Source organism: Ptychodera flava, chromosome 2 (assembly GCF_041260155.1).
Source record: "Ptychodera flava strain L36383 chromosome 2, AS_Pfla_20210202, whole genome shotgun sequence".
NCBI lineage: Eukaryota > Metazoa > Hemichordata > Enteropneusta > Ptychoderidae > Ptychodera > Ptychodera flava.
In genome coordinates this window covers 38,584,051-38,605,191 of record NC_091929.1, presented here as the reverse complement: position 1 = coordinate 38,605,191, position 21,141 = coordinate 38,584,051, and the positions used below count along the sequence as shown (strand labels likewise).

General features: G+C 36.4%; 1 protein-coding gene across 2 annotated transcripts in view; it reads right to left on the bottom strand.

Moving 5' to 3' along the window:
- Positions 1 to 15,056, bottom strand: part of LOC139120409 (retinitis pigmentosa 1-like 1 protein) — a 31,393-nt gene extending 16,337 nt beyond the window's left edge. The window contains exons 1-6 of one of the 2 annotated variants that reach the window (XM_070684817.1): positions 14,876 to 15,056; positions 14,552 to 14,686; positions 13,474 to 13,656; positions 7,882 to 8,079; positions 6,079 to 6,102; positions 5,457 to 5,573 (exon numbers count right to left, since the gene is read on the bottom strand). In XM_070684817.1, coding sequence (XP_070540918.1) covers positions 5,457 to 5,573; positions 6,079 to 6,102; positions 7,882 to 8,079; positions 13,474 to 13,656; positions 14,552 to 14,621 — 592 coding nt within the window. In that variant the 5' untranslated portion in view covers positions 14,622 to 14,686; positions 14,876 to 15,056. The remainder of the gene's footprint in view (positions 1 to 5,456; positions 5,574 to 6,078; positions 6,103 to 7,881; positions 8,080 to 13,473; positions 13,657 to 14,551; positions 14,687 to 14,875) is intronic. The other variant, XM_070684808.1, reaches the window with a different exon arrangement.
- Between the last annotated feature and the right edge of the window lie 6,085 nt (positions 15,057 to 21,141).

The window sequence follows — 21,141 nt, the reverse complement described above, 5'->3', positions numbered from 1 at the left end:
CCGGATAACGGAGAAAGCAAAACCACCAAGTTCCATTATTACAAGTAAAGAACAACTTTGTTGAAAAGAAAGCCAGAATTTGTTTTACAGCTGACAAGGGTAACGCAATAGTAGTTATTGCCGCTAAGGACCACAAAGAGAAATTTAATAGATGTTAAGAGACACAAATACCTATGAGAAATTGAAAAATGATCCTACTATAAAGTCTCAACGCCAACTTTGCAGTATCTTAAAAGCCATCAAAGACAAGCATGAATTACTAGACCATGTTTACAACAAACTAAGACCAGCTAGGAGATCTACACCTTCCCCAAAGTTCTGTGGTCTACCAATGATACACAAGACAGATGTACCGCTCCTGCCTATTCCACATATAACACTGCCAAAGAACTAGCTAGAATTATTGGTCCATTAGTGGGAAAGTCAACACACCACATCAAGGATATCACGAAGTTCGTTAATGAAATGAAGAACAAAGTCATTCCACCAGACTACGCAATTGTCTCTTTTGATGTCAATGCCCTGTTTACTTCTATAGGCCTACCCACCGACAAGGCTTTAAAGTGTATCCAGCGACGGCTACAAGATGATGACACCCTTCAGAATAGAACCACGATGTCAACTGCTAGTACCTGCAAACTTCTAGAATTCAGTCTCAACAACGCCTTTTTACGTTTGCAACAGCAATTTCAATCGTCAATGCCACGGTGCTGCAATGGGTTCAACGATATCTCCCATAGTCGTCAATCTCTACATGTAATTGTTCGAAAAGAGGCGCTTGCCAATGTAAACTGGTGATGCAGATATGTTGATAATACCAACACAACAATAAGGAAGGACAAAGTAAATGAGTTCCATCATTACATCTATAGACTATAGTGGAGATAGCCGCATACAATTCACCATGGAGCAACCAGAAGCTGATGGAAGCATCCTTTTCATAGACACCAAATCACCCCACTAGTTGACAGGAAGGTGAATACTATAGTATACAGGAAGCCGACACATACCGATCTATACCTACACATATGGATTAGTAATCATTGCACTAAATACAAAACTGTCAGTACCGAGGTCACTATTCAATAGGGCAGAAGCCGTATGCACAAATCAAGATTATAAAAAGAAAGAGTTTGATCATATGAGCCATGGTTTTCCGACATGGGCTAGATCAAAGTCAAATACCATCAACTTGACCAAAAACAATCAAATGACCATCAACTAGGAACACAGTAACAGCAAAGGTTTCATCGTGCATCGAAGGCACCAGTGAAAGAATCAGGAATACACTACAAAAGAAAGGAATACAGACATACTTCAAAAGAAGCAACACACTTAGAGATATCTTGGTCAACCGAAAGATAAAAAACCAGAAAGATAACATGAAAGATGTCATCTGCGAAATAGACAGTGCGACACCGCGGGTGCAATGCCTTTTACATAGAGAAGACCAGCAGACCCCTTAGGGAACGCTTTGAAGAACACAAGAAAAACGATCAATCAGCCATTCGGCAGCAAATTTCAAACCTCCAGAATTGTCTTCTTTGTCAGTCAAAATCATCGATAAAGGACAACATGTTGACAAAAGATTCTTAGAGGCCATGTACATTAACAAATACGACCGACCACTCAACACTAGCGATGGAAAATAAGAGATACCGCCGATCTATTGTGACATCCTGAAAGTCAGTGAACAGTGTAATGTTCACATTTGAAACATTTTCTGTCACAATGGAACGTTTTCACACCTCGTGTGTGTTCACACCTCTTGCTTGCATTTGGATCTTTCTGTCAGATCAAGTGTGGACACTGATGAAGGACAAGTGATTTGTTCGAAACTTGTCTGTTTTGCTCATTCACAGTGGATGAAGAGAACTTTTATGTACTTGATAGAGTACTGAAGTTTACCACACATAAATGAACATTGTTTTAATGTGTTGTATGCATGTATTCCGTTGTTTCATGTCTTAATGTCGTTTGGTTTGTTCTTCCCGGTAACCGCTGAGAGTGTCAAGCATACTTACACTTTCAAACTTGCAGGCATAATACACCTAACGAAACTAGGCAACTTCCTTTCTACGTCTCTGCTGTGCCTTTCACGGTGAAGAAATAAAACACACCTTTAGGATAATATAGTACCACTACTTAGAATGGCAAAAGCACTCTTCAGTCTTCCAGTACTTTCGGCGAGTGATTTCGACATTAGTTTTAATAACTAATTTAATGCCACTTTCGTTAAAACTCACAACGAAGTTGTGATCTTTCTAAAAACCATAGAGACGCTGTAAGCTACTATGAACATTAAATGAAAACTCACAATCATGTCGACGAAGCAAATCCTACGGAGACATTTCACCGGCAAGTCAGCCCCTGACCTCACACTTCAAGAACCGGCGGCCCATCATTATGAAGGCTCTGAAAACTTCAACATATGCATAACGTGGTTATCGGTCCTGAATTCAGCATATTGAGATCAGATTCAATCTTATTATGACGAGGATGTCTATATTAAACTGCGGCGTCTCTTTTTTCCTTTAGGATGTGCAAGAGTTGGCCATAAATACAGTAAATTTAACTTTTGCATTTTGCTGCTATGTGCATAGCACCGTGCTGAGACTGGCTACCCAGTCCCTCTCCCTAGTGTGTCACCGCCAAGTCAACTTGGAACCCTAACAGCATATAAGGTTACGTAAGACATGTTGTTGTGCATTTACGCTTTTATTTTGCATTTTATACGGAAAATTGTATAACCTAATCAATCCTGTCTCTGTTATGAAAATATGGTAAATCACGACGTATTCCTGTGTGGATTATGGCTGTGATGGTGACCTCAGTAGAGTGTTATCATTGTTTTGAGTGTATTTCCCACATCTGGCAGAAAGCGAACTAAATGAATTAACGTAATTGCTTAAGACATATAAGTTTTAGCGTTTCATGGCTGGCAAGAAAAAATGTCAACCTTGTCAAGAAGACGTTTTACTTATGTCTTTGCTGTTAACAGAGGCAGCAAATCGAGACACAAATAGGGGTAATGCAGACGTGTTTATTGGTGTATCTTAGCAGTGAGGAAAATATCTTCGTTTAAGGAATGAACCACTGGATATTAGGAATGGCAGGAGGCGACATGCATACTTTTTGTGTTCCACAACTTCACTATTTTGCGGATTTTTCTATGGTGTGCGTGCTCTTTTGCAAACTTTCGCAGGTTTATTCCTGAACGCTACGTAAAGTGCAGAATGGGCCAAAACTTGTAGCAAATTTTGCTTTGAAAACTTTTCCTTTTTTGACCCTCCAAAACTATTATGATCTACCCTTACTCATGATGTGCCTCATGTGAACATAAAACGATATTATCGTCCATTAGTATTAACGATAATCACAGCCGAAAAGAGCATTGTAATACTATGGCATACGCATCAACAAATGAGACGCTATCATATTCCACACTAGTATTCATATTCTAAAGGTGATGTTTTTCATACAGGAGCCGTTTACAATACTGTTTTTATCGAGGATATTCAATAGTTAATAATGTGGAGACGGCGGCTTCAACGCACCTCTATTGACTGTTACTGTAGAATCATCAGAACTCCAGTTGTGATAGTTAATACGAAAAACATGCACATGTCAAGCAATTAACTCGGAGTACCTTTTTTGTTAGTGTTATATATGCATTGCTATGGTCAATAGGTACTTGGAATGGCGGGTAAAATTCGGATATTTCCTCCTTTCTGTCCTTCCCCGCCTGTCTATAGACTAAACTAAAGTACAACCCTGGAAAATCTGCTACACTGACGCTGCTTCATTCCACTATAGTCTGGGAAAACACTGAATTGCAGTCATTGATTGCAAATTTCTACATTTAAAGATTCATTAACTGTAAGTTTAGATGTACTTTTCACTATTTTGCTCGTTTTCCCCATTTGTAACCTCCTTAATCAAAATAATTGCCGAGTGTTCCAGCAATCAACACAGCATGTTTATGACATTTGTAATACTCAATGATATAGATGATAATTGTATTTATTTGCCAACCTTGTATAATATAGTCAATTCATTGCGTTGTCATGGTTGTTAAGTATTTCAACATAATCTAGAAAGATAAAAGGAAACATAAACCCAAGCGAAAATAATCAGAAAATATTATCTAAGGTTACAACCCCTTCCCCTTTAACTACTGAAAAAGGCACAAATCTGAGTAGAGTTTGGGCAAAACATTAAAATAACTGTTGCAATCTCATGGTTAAACAATGGTGACAGGAATGCCTTGATCAACGAGTGTTTTGCGGCATTATTGGAAGACGGTGCATAAATAGAATTAATCCCCCAAGACTAATCACTGAATTCAACAATTGGTTTTACAAGACAAAGTAACACAATTTAATGGAGAGTTCCAGGGCCGATGCATCCAGCTTAAGGACAAGTGATAGAGCTTTTCAACACTGCTCGTCAAGAAGCCTCGCTAAACTTACTGATAGAGGAGTAAAATTGGTAATTTTTTATTCAAGAGTGTATTTTTAATACTCGAGTCTATAAGGCAGAGACCACCCCGTGTAAATGAAAGACGTAATGGACAACAATGTTTTGGGTCATCGAAGAGTGTATTATCCATCACATTATGCCACACAAAGATAAGGAACTCTCTCGAAAACAAACCACCCAAAACACTAAAACTTTGACGATCATAGCAAGGAACAGAGTGTGAAATTTTGTTTGATCGATTCTATTTTTTGTACATTAAATTTAAAGCCTGCAACCTGCACGATTAGAGGTTGCGAAGAATTAAACTGACTACGCGTCTTTGTGACCTATCAGTCTGAGTTTTGAATGCAGGTTAGGTGTCATTGTTTGTTTTTGCAAACCCTAAAGCGCCCTCATCAAAAAGGCAAAATTCAAGTTCAGTCTTCTTCTGCATAATTCACATTGGTAACGCAAAAAGGCATGAAAACAAACGCATTGTACATAAGCTACTTCTCTCGAAAAGACTGGAAACTTACGCGCGTCATTGTACACTTTGGAGCAGGCTGCACCTAATGGGTTGAATTTAATGTTGCCATGCCAGACACAAAAAATGCATTCAACTCACTATAGTATATTACACAACCGACTTATTTGTGAATTTACAACCACGAGCGACTACGTTATGAAGACAAACATGTAAGTAAGTGCCACCGTCAATGGTTTGGCTATAAGTTTTTTGCTCTTCGGGCGGTTCCGCACGACGTACAATTCTAATAGGAGCACATATCTGTATCTAAAATATCGTGATATTGTCTTTCAAAAATAATATTAAGATTTTTGACTTGTAAGAGCCTACGGCTCAGCCTGAGAACGGTTATTATGAAACACTACTATCACATTGCACTCTTACATGAAGTTCTCTTCCTTGGAGAATTCTTGGGAAGATGCACAAAAAGTACCGTTGGAACACAAGAAGTATGTATTATTTAACATACCTATCCCAGTCGTCACGGAGGTTGGTTCTTGAGACCAGGTGTATTCCGCCCACGTTGGTTGCGCAGACGTTGGTGGCCAAGTGACAAAATAGGGTGTTACTGTCTGTGGTTGTGCCTCTGTGTGGTAAGGATGACAAAGAAACGATACATAGGAATAGATCGAAGGTAAAAAAATCAATAAAAAAATTAATGGAAAGTTGAATGATCCAAAAAACGAATGAATGAATGAAGGCACAAAAGATCGAGCGTGCGTGCGTGCGTGTGTATGTATGTATGTATGTATGTATGTATGTATGTATGTATGTATGTATGTATGTATGTATGTATGTATGTATGTATGTATGTATGTATGTATGTATGTATGTATGTATGTATGTATGTATGTATGTATGTATGTATGTATGTATGTATGCAGTACACGATATTCGCAAGTGGCCTCATACAATGCTTGGAAAAATCCCCATTGTTTTTATTTCTTTTGTAAACTAGACAAACCAACGAAATATTTTATTTATTTTGTTCACGCTCAGTATTTAAGAAAATATTTTAATATTGTCAGAAAATATTTTACTGTTTAAGGTAAACAGCAATTTGTCAAGGCGATGGTTAGATAGTGACCTACCTTCAGCTGCCTCTACATCAGCCTCTGTGGAAATGATAAAAACGGAAATCAGTCTTTTTACAACATTTTAAAGAAATCGTTGTGATCAAGCATTTCTTTATTTGGCAACTCACGGATTTACAGATTATCAAGTTGATAAAGCAATACTTGTTTATGAACGAGAAATGAAGAAATTGGCTTCGGTATTTTCGCTAATATCACCTAATATGGTCCAGGAAGACCTGTTTCATTTGCAAATTCCTAGGTAGCGAATTCCTTCTACAAATCAAAGATTATAACAATTACTCATTTGTTGATTAATCAATCAGCGTCGAAGGAAATCCCACTCTATCCTACGCTTAGGTTTGTAGTTTTGAGAGAAGCCGTTATCTCATAAGAATATAACTCAGCTGAAAATTCTTTTATGGGTATTCTAAACATTTCTACGTGATATATAGGAAGAAAGTAAGATTTTTTTGACATTTTGTGGTTGTATCCCTTCCATCGATATCATCATTTTTGGTACAAACCAAAGGTCATTAATAAAAGGAAATCACATGACAGGGTCCAGGTTTGATAAATATTGTGAGGTTTTAAAATTACATAATGTTTACAAAGCTGTTGTCCAAATTGACACTGATAAATACATATACAATATTTATCAATGCTTTGTATACTTAGAACACCGATACTTATCACTTAAACCATGTTGCCTGTCTTTTTAAAATTGTCATATTTGCACATCCAAAGACAATTTACAGTCAACTTAATTGAAACTAATTTTGGATAATTGGCTAGTGTAGCAAATGTAAGCTCATCTTCTTTTCTTTTTTGCAATACACCTGTTTTTATAGGCTATTCGCAATATTGCAACTTTCAGCTATAGGTCGCCTAACAATATGATACATTTTGAAAATTGTTAGATCCTATTCACCCAAATAAGTTCCAATCGTGTTAGTCTGAATTCTCTTTGAATGGCCATAAAATACTTTCCTGGCAGCAATGTATAGGCTAACACGTAACCCTTGTGTTGAAATAGTGAAGTTTTTAAATTTTACAAATAGCCCTACGCTGTTGGAAAACACGTTCATCGATGGAACATTAAGACACCCATCGCTATTTAAGGGAAGTATGCTATAATGTATGTTGAAGGGGAGTCGTGGTGAGGTCATTTATTTTTAAAAACCACAATTTGGAGTGCGTAGAAGCTAGGTCCCGATAAAAGGTTCATAAATTATTGTGTATCTATAGTAAGATCAAAACTATTTTAAACATAAGGCCTATAATGTCTTCTGGATTTAGAGCAGCAAATTTTTCAATCTCTATCAGTGAATTTAACTGGTGTTTTAGACGTTGCCATAATACAAGAGTCAAAGTGGTTGGACTGAATTGGTCATATTCCATGCATGAAATGTTAAGGTAGAATGCGCCTCGGGGACAGATATTTGGACTCTCAAACCTTTCCAGCTCTTTTCTGATATACCACTTGTGGGGCTCATTTTGAAGCGCTGGAGTAAGAAAAAATTTCACTGTCTTATTTTTTTGAAAATCGGAAATTTTATTTTTCTCCATAGTGTTGACACAGGGATGGTGACCATTTTGAATTTCAGATATCGTTAAATCTTGGGTAATTTGTTTCTGTAGTACCAAAATCTGCACGAACATCCCCGATTTTTTATTCTTGATTTCGAATAGCCCTTGAATAGTCCTCATATAGTCCTTGCGGAAAGTTTGAGTCTCTCACTTTGTAGGTGCATACTGCCTTAACTGCCAATGCTCAGAAATCCCACAGCATCGTGACTCCCCTTCAAAGTGAGTACTTACCTTCGGCGAAGACTTTAATCTCGCACAGAGATAACGATCTCCAACGCCCTACTTTTTGCACAAACACATATCTTGCCACTGCTTCGCAAGGTTTACCGAAGACAAGGCCTTTGTTTTTTCCTTTAGCAAGGAAGCAGACCGGGTTTTTATCTGGCTTCGTAAAGTTTCCTGCTCGAATTCTTGCCTTCGCATAATTCCCTGCGAAATGATGAGCACATGCAGTGATTATCATGCCGTGATTTGTTTCGTTCCAATGGGAGTGAGGAAGTCAAAAAGTAACTGTCAGTAAAATATAACGTAATTGAGCATATGAATAAGTTGGTATTATGAAAATTTTACATGAATATTAAGAACGGTTGTAAGTTAATGCGTAAATATTTTATTTAGTACGTAATTTAAGTAGTAAGCAAATAACTCGTGAGTTATAAAAAATATTATTAATTGTATTTTGAAAAGCAGACCAAAGTTGAAATCATCAGTGAACGCTGCCATATATGTATCCTTGGTCGTTGAAGAAACTATTCACTTATTCCAGTGCTCGATACAGCTGGTATATTCACTGACAGGACTGCGTGCGCGGACTCTTTCTTCTGAGTATAGCGCAGCCAACGGCAGAATTGAAGAAGGGGCCCTGACAAAGAATAAGCAATACGCCCCCAAAAGACATCTACCTGGTTAACTTGCACATGATACGAATAGTTTCCATAGGAAAATCGCCAAAGCAAGACCTCAATATGAAAATGTACATCAATGACGGCATCGACAGTACCTTACAATTCAAGTTATGTTGACGAATACCAACAAACTATTCTATTTGATTAAATGACGATTTCTTTTTCACATATTAAAATACCAATGCCATTCTGTTCTGGGACTGCTGATAATTAATATGTAAATATATCAATATCAGATGTGGCGAGAGTGACGAATAGCGGTATGTAGCAACATCTGTCGTTCTTGAACAGCTGTTTTCCGCTGATCTGTGCATTAACTGATTTTCACAGTTATTTGTGAAATGTTAATGTGTAACATAGTGTCAAACGCAATACATGATTTTATAATAGAATTTACATACGTCAATCAGTCGACCAGGGAAAGATTTATGATATTGAGCTGTTACGGAAACTAACACAAGTGGACATTTTTTTACTGATTGGAATTCAAAGATAATCGGTACCTTGTACAAAAGGACTAAAAACCGTTTTGAAATATTTCTAATTAGAAGGTCATTAATATGATTGTATTCTTGTAGTACGTAAGTCTTGTTGCCACACCCGTCTTCAAAGTCCAGAAATTATATTTCCTAATGTCAAAATTGACGTGTTTTCTGAAATACGTTTTGCCGTTAAGCTTTCATCTTTTATATAATTCGTTCAATGCAAAAGTATTCGCTTGAAACGGGACTAACAAAACAGCTGCCCTCTAGTCGGGAGTTGTCGAGTACGGATCAACAACCTTTTCCAATGAAAGCAGAATGCTAAAAATCCCAACAGTTAAGGTAAAGGGCGACGAATTCGGACGCGCACACGCTTTAGAACGTTTCTGCGCAGATTTAACTCCAGCCTGCCGCAAATGGGTTATTTTGTAGCGCATGTATTTAACATCACCTGTCATTGTTGAAATTGCGCTTTTACCTACTTTTTGACCCAGTCTCTTAGAAATACATGTGACCTTTAACCTTGTCATATTTTGACCCCTAGGAAGCTGGATTTTATTCAATATGAGCGCAAAATTAACATTTCTCTCCCATTTACTTGGCGCATATTACCCATTCACCTGGAGATATTGTAAAAAGTAGCGTGGTGACACCCTTTTATTAAAAGTGTAAACTAAATGGTATTATGTCAGGATTTTATTCGCCAAGTTTGGTCAAAATGACACCATTCAAAGCGACAGGAAGAAAGTTCGAAAATTATGTAGTGATATAATTTCGATATCGTCATTTTGTAATCGATACTTATGTTAAAATTTCTTTACAAACATCATGAAAACTATACATTCGATAGATATTGATCTTAATCCTTGGTATTTATTAAATTAACTCATTTGCTAAGCGTTTTATAATTGCTTTCTTTAGTTTAAGTGAATTATATCATTTTTATTTATTTCTAACGACGCCATTTTAACGTCCGTTTCCATGGAAACGAGCGTGGTGACCCCATTTTTTATTTCATTTTTGCACTTGCACAACTTCAAAGAATATTTGTGCAAAGTTTCAAGAAAATGACACACAACCTAATTTTGACGTAATTCGTAGTGCTTCACCTTAATTTTATCCTATAAGATAAATATCCCCATTTAATTGTTCAGCATAAGGCAAAAGCAATTGAATACATTTGGGAACTCAATTGTCATCTCTGCACAGAAAATACTCTTATTTACACTCATATATGCGACTAAATTAGAATGATGATATTGCTTACTCTTACAATTTCGTAGACAGCTCTGAAAATAGTACAATTTGCAAAATTATAACTTGTGTATCTCTCGAAAATAATGATTGTCAGTACAAAAATACATCATAGATGCCTGATTGAACAAAGAGGCCCGAGCAAATATTTATTTACTTAAACACGTGATGATTCACCAACGTTTTGCAGGTGACCTATGTATACCTTTAGGCTTATATCATCAAGTGGCGATCGTTTTGAGCGGTTTTCACTTCATGCATACATTTTGTGTTTAACCAAATGTTTTTGAACCATACGATATCTAATTTGGCATTCTTAGACATACGTCACTGTGCGTACCTACGAAATTCATTACAAGGTGTCGTTTATGACAAAAATGATACTATCATGCAGCGAAAAGTCTGCCAGTGGGTTACGATGGTTTCTAGGGAACGAAATGATGATGGCAGAAGCGCAAGTAACATAAGGTGGTCTTTCAGAATTTTTTAGTATCAGACAATGGCGAACCAGTAACTCTTGTTGCACACTGTAAATTGAATGGTGTCAATGATGTCAACCTTATGATGTCAAATGTTAGCAAGTTCTAATCGAAGCGGTTAGTGCTGCAAGTACGGGGGGGGAGAGGGCTTGACTTATCTTCGCCATGGTTCTGACATCATCTGTTTGTGGTCATGTGACTTCCTGAATATTGCCAGTCACAGGGAGCCTTATTACCGCCAAGTAACCAATGAGAACAATAGGATCAGCATGGCCATATCCCAAGAGATGCGTCGACAACGCTGTTATCTCTTGTTTTGTTTCTTGCAACTGTGTACCCCTCCCCAGGGTCGATGTTCTTAAAATACAATGCAGTACCCTAGGAATACCCTTGGCAAACGGATTCGACATCTGGTGCCCGTTTATTGTATGCAGCAATATTTCTGAATGACGCGTTGAAAGGTCATTTCGAATGCAAAGGATTCGTCCCATTTCTAAGATATTGTGCATTGGTTTTGAATATTTTGAAAAATTAGGGTATTAAGAGGTTACGTCACTGCAGTTTTCTTTCTTGTTCTTGAGTTAATGCAGACGATTTTAAAAGCCATTTGACATAAATCACAATCTATACGTTTACTTACGTAGATGACAAATGCCCCTAACAAGTGTTCATGAAAGTCCAACGTGATTTGAAAACATGTATGAGTGAAGACCAATTATATGCCATGTTCAAAGGTCTTGGACATTTTTTATTTTTATTTCGTTTCTTTTCCCCCATGTCGAACGGAAAATGATTCATAATATTTTGACATTATAGGAACTTTTCCTTACACATTGCTTTGTATGCATTGGACTGAAGCCCCTGTAGCTCCATTATTTCAAATAATTACACTCAAGGATATGATATTTACGCCTCCCGATGCTAATGCGATGGTAATTTTTATAAAGCAAAATTGTCCGGTGTAATATTTTATTTTGCGATTCAGGATTCGATGATTGTTGTCCGTGCACACTTTTCGCCTTGGTCATCTTGTTATTCATACCACCTTGTATGACCTGGCGTTCTACAGGGTTGGTGCAACCCTCTGTAACAGTAACTCATTAAATTTTAATAAAAGTTTATCTGCAATTGCGATTTTTTATTTCCACCCACTATTTTATCGCGAATCAAAATGTCAGCTTTTGAATACTAGCAACCACCAAAAACTACAACGAGGGTCATGTAGGTGTCATGAAATTGGTATATTGGCGGAAGACCGACCCCGCTTCGAACTTACATCAGCCAGTCTCAAAGTATTTTGGACCCTAGATATGTGCAATAGACTAATATTGAAAACTATCCGTATATTTCTGGCACTTTGATCTCAACATGTGTTCACATCCTGTCCTATAAAATCGCCATAAAATTCAAACATATGCTATTGATTTGATTGATAGCGGAAGGCAGCAGATGTGATACGTTCGGAGTCACATGACGAACATTTATGCATACACCAGATGGTTAATATTGATATATACGTCAATGAATTAAATGTCGAAAATTCAAGATATATTTCCTTGTCACTGAGATCTTGCATTATGAATAAAAGAAATCTTGGTGACGTTTGATTTGCATGTAAACTAAAAAGAACCCTTTTAGTAGTTATAAAGCTATAGACGCTATCTAATAGTCGTAAATCACAGTCGCATCGGAAAAACAGCTGTAACCGCACCTGTTTTTAACTTTTATGGCCTTGGTACTAGTCACATGTGTTACAAAGAATTGTGGATTTGACATGTTCGTTTTGGGGTGAATTCTATATTAAGAAACAGCAAAAGCGCTGAGGGCGGAGACTACAATAAAACTTGTCGAATCAGCAATCTTTTATTTGTCGATTGGAATTTGTGGATTGTGAAACTCTGAGTTATGACTTTGTTTTGATCCCACGATCTAATTACATGTTAGATCGCCCTGCTAACTCTGTAATGAGCACTGTTTTTGTCTTGTGCAGACATTTCTCGTACGTATATATATATATATATATATATATATATATATATATATATATATATATATATATATATATATATATATATGTATGTATGTATAGTACTTTCTTCGAAAGATATCATTACATTTCAGTCACGAACATGTTATATTATGCTGAACAAGAGGATGGTTGCGCCAATCTTTTCATATAAATTGGCACCACGTGGATATCATTTTATCGTTAAAGATGGTCACATAAAGATATCATAAAGATGTTACTTTAACTACAATAGTTGCTTTGAATGTTTTAAACTAAGTAAATGTTTAAACGATTTACCATTGGAAGAATTTCCTCTTTAGATAGTCATATAGAAGGGTTGAAAGTGGCCAGAATTCCATTCTACTCTTGAGTTTTAAATTTAGAAGGTCTCCAGTGCATGTATTTGCATATACCGTCGTGAAAGCGTCACTCATGTTATGGCGAGAGATTTACCATTGGAAGAATTTCCTCTTTAGATAGTCATATAGAAGGGTTGAAAGTGGCCAGAATTCCATTCTACTCTTGAGTTTTAAATTTAGAAGGTCTCCAGTGCATGTATTTGCATATACCGTCGTGAAAGCGTCACTCATGTTATGGCGAGAGGGCTATGAAAATTAATTTTTATATCCCCATTACGACAACGCTGTTTTCTATTATATAAAATATCATTTGTTCAATTCTGAGGAAATACCTACGGATTGTCTTTTTGTTCAGGGTGAGCTGTACTTTCTGGAGTTGATACACTCTGCCAAGATCTACACCCACTGTTGCGTGTTTTCGGTAGCCCGTTCCACGACATGTGTCAGGGTCTCCATCGACGAGCAGTTCGTGCCCAGGCTTTCCTCTTCCCCAGACCCTCTTCCCTAGCGCAATATTCACTGTCAAATATATAACATGGCCGAAAGTCATTAAAACATTCCCCGTTGCGTGTGTTAATGGACCAAGCGACAACGGTCAACTTATTTGTTGTCGGACGTGGCAAACTAAGAGAAATGAAAAAACGAACGAGCAAACATGCTATTAAAACCAATCGCTCAATACTAATTCTAGGCAAATTAGTTTTGCCAAATGCGTCATCTAATAATAATGTCTAAAACATTTTCCTTGCTTTATAGCATAGCAAAAGCGGAGTTTTTACTTTGATCATGTTTTTACATCTTCATTGTAAAACATCATATTGATTTTGAGCACGTCTTTATCAGCATACAAAATGTTTTGTGTTGACTATTAGGAATTATTATGCTCTCATGGATAATAATATGAGAAACTGGCGTGTTAGGCGAAACATGGCATATAAAAAGCAGCAAAGCATTATATGCTAAAGAGAGAGGTGGAAAAAGGCGTTGACATTATGTTAAAGCAACGTTATTCGAGCGTTTGTTTGATCAAAGCCATAAGTTAAATTCAACAAAATATGCCGCCACGCCCAATCTTTAGGAAAGACTGCAAAAACTTGAATCTAACCGAATCCAAAGAAAACAATCTGTGAAAATTAAGCTTTCAAGAACATGAATTAAAGACGGTACGTTATTTGGGCAGACGAAATGAAAATTATAAGACTAATTAAGAAAAGTAATGTAACACAAAACTTTCGGCGTCGTTAATTATGTCCCCTGACGCAAAACAAGGAGTAAATATGGAGAGAAATGGATAGGTAGAAAATAATGTTTAGAAACTTATTTTCTTGCATAATTAAGTGAATGTTGCCATGAAATTTTCAGCATTTCAATCAGAAAACTAACTTTTATTTATGAAATGTGAACATGAACTTACCTTGGGTACTGCGATCAGCCAGTGCAAAGCATAATGAGGCGAGTAGGGTACTTAGTAGTAAGAGCCTCATTGGTGAAAATTACCGGTAACTTTTCTTTGTTGAAGGATACTGGTACTTCTTGTCAAGGTATATTCCTAAAAGTGCAGATTGAAAAAAATGTCTATTAGACGAGTTGTGCAATCTGGAAATCAGCGACAACTTAAGTTCAATCTATAATTGTCATCTTAGCCCAACTCCGGTCGAACCAATCGTACCATGTCCCAAATATGGCGAAACATATTTTGAATTCAGAAAACAATCGGAAAACTTTGTTTCTAACTTACCTTTTTCTCGATTCTTAGTCAACACAAAACATCAAAAATAAACTCTATAATGAAATTATTTCAGAATTTGAAATATCACAAACTCAGTCCATTTCGCCGATCCAGTCGACTTAAACTGAAATTCTTTGAATGCTATGGTACATCTGCTACAAGAAAGAATTCAAATGCATCACCCATTTTCAAAGTATCTTTAGCAAACAAAAAAAGTTATTTTTGGAGCTGTTCGAAACCATCTATCATTCGTATTTCATCCCTCAAATGTCTGAAATTCTGCTCTGAAAACATGATGTGTTAAAATACATTTTAAATTACCATTTCAAAACATGCAAGGTTACTTTTTATGTAAATTTGAGGGCGTGGTAGTTTTTTGCTTCGTGAAGCGGTAGGGAAGACAACGCCCAATCAATTGTAAAATTCGATGTCGCTGCATATCGCTATAGAATAGTAACTGTACTGAAACTTATATTGTCATTGCCATAATCGTACACCGATTAAAAATTAAAGTTCTGCGATATTTAAAAATAATTTAAATACCAAGCTTGTTTCCTTAAAAATGTTAATATATCTCTCATAGCCGTTCCGTCTACATGAATCCTTTGCAATGACGTCAATGAGCAAGGTCTGTAAAAGATTCAAATTAAGATAAATCAGGGAATTATCCAACGAAATTTTTCAAAATCTCATCACTGAAAGTCACTTTTTTAAACAAGTGAATCGTCCACTGCGTTTCCTGACGAGTTAAACATTATTTGAAAATAGGAGTACTAAATATGCTGACGTCATGAAAAATCGGTGAGCTGTGCTCGGGCTTACGCTATATATCATAGCACAGCTGCATAGGTTTTAGGAAGTAATTTATAGATGTGAATTCCATATATATTCTGGAGTATTCAACTGCATCTATTCATTCGTGATGGAATACATTTTGGCACGAATTGCGCATTTCTTCTTGAGCAGCAGTATTAACATGTTGCCTTCAATATTAGAGCCTGCCGAATGATATGAATTATTAAAAGAAAGAAAATCGCCAGGTCTATACACGAAAATCAATTATGGATTAAAAGGGGTCGCTTTTTACGTTCTGATGTTATAATTCGTCGCACCGGTGTCTACATTTGGTATATGTACCCATTTATTGTGCTATATCAATCATGATTTGCCGAAATTGTCAAATCCAGCTGTTATTTTTTGAAACGAAAATTCAGAATACCCTCATTAATGTTTGGGGACGCTGTTGCCTATCATTTGAATGTTTGAGTATCTAATAGCTAATTTTTGCAATCTAAAACCGTTCGAGTGGAAAGAATTATTCCCTTCCTAAGCTTGTCGAATTATTGATTAGATTTGAAGATGGGGTAAACACATAAATATGTTGGAGATCAAAGCGAAAAGCGCTGTAAAATTTTGTATAACATGTGAGACGTTTGCGAACTTTAGTAGCATATTGTAGTAAGAACAGGAATATATTCAAACAAATGTTCTTATCGTAACAAGAAAACTGGATTATTAGGGCGCTTGGCACAGAAGAAAATGTGTAGCACCTTGAGATAATTATAGAAAAATTGTTTATGTCAGTATAGTATAAGTCATGACCACCCATGAAGCTCCTAATGATGGCAAGCATACAATGCTATGGTATTAAAAAACGTAAAATATCACAAGACAGTTTTAAAGGAAGAGTAGTAATTTATACAGAAACTATAGGGAACCGGCTTCTTAGTATTCCATGACTGATTACAAAGACGTGGACACTTTACATCAAATGTTAGGTTGGATTTCACTCAACCTATATCTGAAACCGCTTATTTTGCATATCAGATTTTGCCACTCGCTGACATCAAGATGAATAATTTGCGTTAACTCCAGGACACGCCCACTTCAAACGTTTTTGAATCTCACAGTTATGAGAGAGAGAGAGAGAGAGAGAGAGAGAGAGAGAGAGAGAGAGAGAGAGAGAGAGAGACAGAGAGAGAGACAGAGACAGAGAGACAGAGAGACAGAGAGAGAGAGACAGAGAGGAGAGACAGACAGAGAGACAGACAGACAGACAGACAGAGAGAGAGAGAGAGAAGTACAGGTACACAGAAAAACGGACGGACGGACATGTACAGACAGACAGACATACATACGGATATATAGACAGACAGACAAACAGACAGACGGATGGACGGATATGTACAGATAAACAGACGTACAAATTTGCAAAAACAGCAATCAGAAAAACAAAGCGACATCTGCATCAACTACAGAGAAATAACATCAGGTAATTGCGAAGAAATTACGTCACATGATATATTTTCAGTTTCATTTCTGACAACCTGTCATATTGCTCCCGAAACTTTACAGATGCCGTTTCAATGGGTTGGGTCAGTGCCAGTGAGACGCTTTCGACTTATACCGGGTTAAGAGGATTAGTTAAGCTGACATGCGCACATTTTGCCGTGCACCATATGACGGACAGAAATATATTTAGACTGTGGAAAGTATGCCATCAATCATATGCTTAACTATCTGATAGATTCTGTCTTCTTAAAACAAATTTAATGGTCTAGCCTTAGTAAGATACACAAAGAGTATAAAACACATCATATTATTTTTAGCGTGCGAAATAACCTTCAAATCCCACAAGATCTTTTAAGTTACGAAATTGCGACAGACAATTTCAGAAAACTTACAAAAGAAAAGAAAGAAATGTCTTATTTGAGCTGAATCCATTTCATTGTTCCGGGTGTCATTTTTCCTATTTTTTAGAAAGGCGATAAATCACTGGCCAAAAGAATAGGGTATAACTCTTTTACCTGCCATTTAATAATTAGGGAAGTAAACGCTGCTCCGCTTAGAGAGGAAGAGGCTGGATTCAGTAAAGGGTATAGCAACATTGATAATATTTTTATTTTGCAAATATATTCAGAAACATTTAAGCTGTAATGGAGGGCGTTTTTTCTGTGATTTGATAGATTTTGAGAAAGCCTTTGATATATTTCACAGAACGGCCATATTTTCTTTGTATATGGTAAAGCAGGACTCCAGGGTAAGATGTTGTCTAATCGTGAATGGCTGTGTAAATCCAAGTTAAAGCCTGTGTTCCTGGTAGCGATTGTATGACAGATTTGTTCAATTGTCCCTTTGGCATCAGGCAAGGCTGTATCCTTTCGCCCTTTGTATTTTTGTCTTTTTAAATGATAACCATGACAAGTTTTGCAGAGATACATGGGAGGAAGGGTGCTCTCCTGGTATGGTCAAATTTTTAACATGTTATTTTCGGACGATTCGGTACTCCTTGCTGAACCTGATTAAGTTACAGCAATTGTAAAACCGTTTATCTATGTATTGAAAAAAAGTAAACGATGCATGTCAATCTTGACAAAACAAAAATTGTAGTTTTCAGAAATGGCGTTCCACTTCGTAACTACGAAATGTGATACTATGAAGGAAGCAGTTGCGGTATGTGGAGCCAAGTTACAGAGGTATTGGTAGATCAAGCCTCCAAACCCCTTTTCATACTCAACTCAAAATTACATAATTTAGAGACAGTGCAATCACTGTTTGTTGCAAAATATGCGATACAAAAATACCACCTATTTTAAGTTATGGCAGTGAGATTTAGGGTTATGTTGAAGTTAAAAATTAAAAAAAAGTACATGTTAAATTTTGTCAGAAATTATTACGCCAAAGAAAGCATGTTATAGAGGAAAGAGTCGGATGTGAGCTTGAAGACCAACGCTTAGGTCACTCAGATTGCCTAGAATGGTAAAATACTGGTTTGAGCTACTGCACACAAACTCGAACGGGCTCATCTACTATGTCTATCATATTCAATATAACATGGCTAAAATAAAAAAAATATTGTTGGGCACCAAATTTAAGACATATTTTATTTTCTTACGGCTTTGCTGAAAGTTGGTACAATCAGGGAGTAGAGAATGTGGCATTGTTTTTATCCTTATTAAGATTAAGATGTAAAGATATTGATACCCAGAACTGGCATGACGCAATAAATACCTACAATAGACGTGCTTCATATCCATTATACAAAACTTCTCTTTACCTTGAAAACCATCTTTGTATTTCAGTGAAATCTTTTAAAGAGTGTGTTGTTTAAATTCATTCGCATATCCGGGCACTGTTTAGATATAGAACAAGGAGGATGCGATAATATGCCAAGATTACAGAGAATGTGTTTAGACGAATTTCATTTTTTGTTGATCTTATATAATAATTTAATATACCCCATGTCTATTACACTCCTACAAGTTTACTTAAATTTACACATTTGTGACGATTTAAGAACAAAAAGGTTTAGCTTTCAAAGAAAGAATTGAACTGCAAATGGGTTCTTCATAATCTTAAATATTTATAACGACCAAATTAAATGTTCATTTATTTGATCATTTATTTACCTTTTATGCACTTCTGTATTGTTAAGTCTCTTATTAACGAATATATATTTTTACTTATTCGTTTAACTGAAATATCTCTTTTCAGTAATTACTTCATCACTTAAGGCCGGAGGTCTGTAGTGCGAATAAACTTCATTCGATAAACGCATCCCATGGCAATTACCTATAAATGTAGTTCGCACCTCGACAATGAGAGATTTAAAACTTTTGTTCAAACTGTCCTCAAGCAAGTTCTCCCCTTGATCGTGTCTAGAATCCTTCTTTGGCGGACAGATTTTCCGTTTTAATGCTGTCTTTTCCCGGTGTGGAAAATTATTCCTTCTTGATTGAGATACAAGTGCAGTAAATCACAGTTGCCTTAAAATCCGCCTATACGTTGTCATGTTGATCCAATTATATATTGAAGTTCTAAAGTATTACTTCATGAACAGCGCTAAAGTGACGCAATTTAAAGATTGCACAATTGACACAATACGATGATCTGCTGATGTGATTCTACTAGTAGTGCCTCTGTCACGATGGACCAATTCATTGTGTAGCTCATGTCTGCTCTTTAAGAAAACAATGTTAAAAAAACGTTTCTTAGAAAATGAAACTCTACTGACCATTCGTGCAGTTGAAATTGCCCAAGTAACCAGAAAAAAAATAAACGAAGAGTCTAGATCCAGATTTGCATGTATGCAATTATGTTTATTAGTGGAGTTAACCAACTGAAATAGGATTGTAAGCAACAAAGACAGGGTCTGGAGACTAGTTGGGGTTATCAATGTCTTTTAAATACGTACGAACCCGATATGTACGGTGAAATTTCATAAAATAATTCGAATTCATGCTAAAATGCATCGCCATCACTGTTATGATTAAAAAAATTGCCGTTAATCAAATTGAATTATGAATTCAAACTTAGTGGAAAAAATGCAAACAAACAAACAAACGGACGGATGGACGAAGAATGACTTATTAAAGTTGTCAGTTGCAACAGATGCACTAAACAAAAGTTAAATAATTTAATGTGATAATGTCACCGTCCTGAGCAGAAGCTGAGCTACTGTTTCGAAATGTCAACAGGCAATTCAACACAACTATCTAACGTTCTAGAGGTAGACCATATACTCCTTTAAATGGAACAACCATGTGTACCAAGACGATTCTAACTTTGAGAGGCTTTGTTTCAAATGAATTTCGAATCTATCAAACAAATTACTTTCTGTTTCATCTAATCAGACATGTCTGCTAAGGGGTTCAAAGCAGAAAATAGGAAAGGCTTTGTAACATCTTAATAATAAAGTTTCACTTACAATTCCAACCTGTAACAGCACACAGAAAGATTAATCGTAGTGGAAATAATCTTTAGCAACTCGGTTAAAGCGACTACGGTGTTATATTCGGAATGTGTGCGCTACAGTTGGCGCAGATTGTTTCTGAAATTCAACCAAAGCTTTCCTTAACGATGCTATGGCAGAATGTTTCAAATCGTTTGTCTTTCAGTTCTTGGTATACGCAAAGAGGCGTGCCAAAAGTACGGATAAGACATTACGTCTGGCGCTTGTCATGGAATAGTTTATAAATAAGTTACCAAAGTCGTACATAAGGCAAAACAAAATGGTCAATCAAGATGTCGTATCAATCAGTAATGAGGAAATTTCTGACAAAAGGGTATTTCAATTGAAATATCATGAGCATGGTACCATGCCTCATAATGTACACAATCATATATTTAGTAATTTTCATGATTATTGGTCCCCAAATCAACATGGTACTTCATGTCTCTCAGGTTTTAACCATACTACAATAGGCCAGCTGTTGTAGATTATATAAAGTATACGGATTAATCATACTTTTGCAATCCTTGCCCGTCGGGTCTCT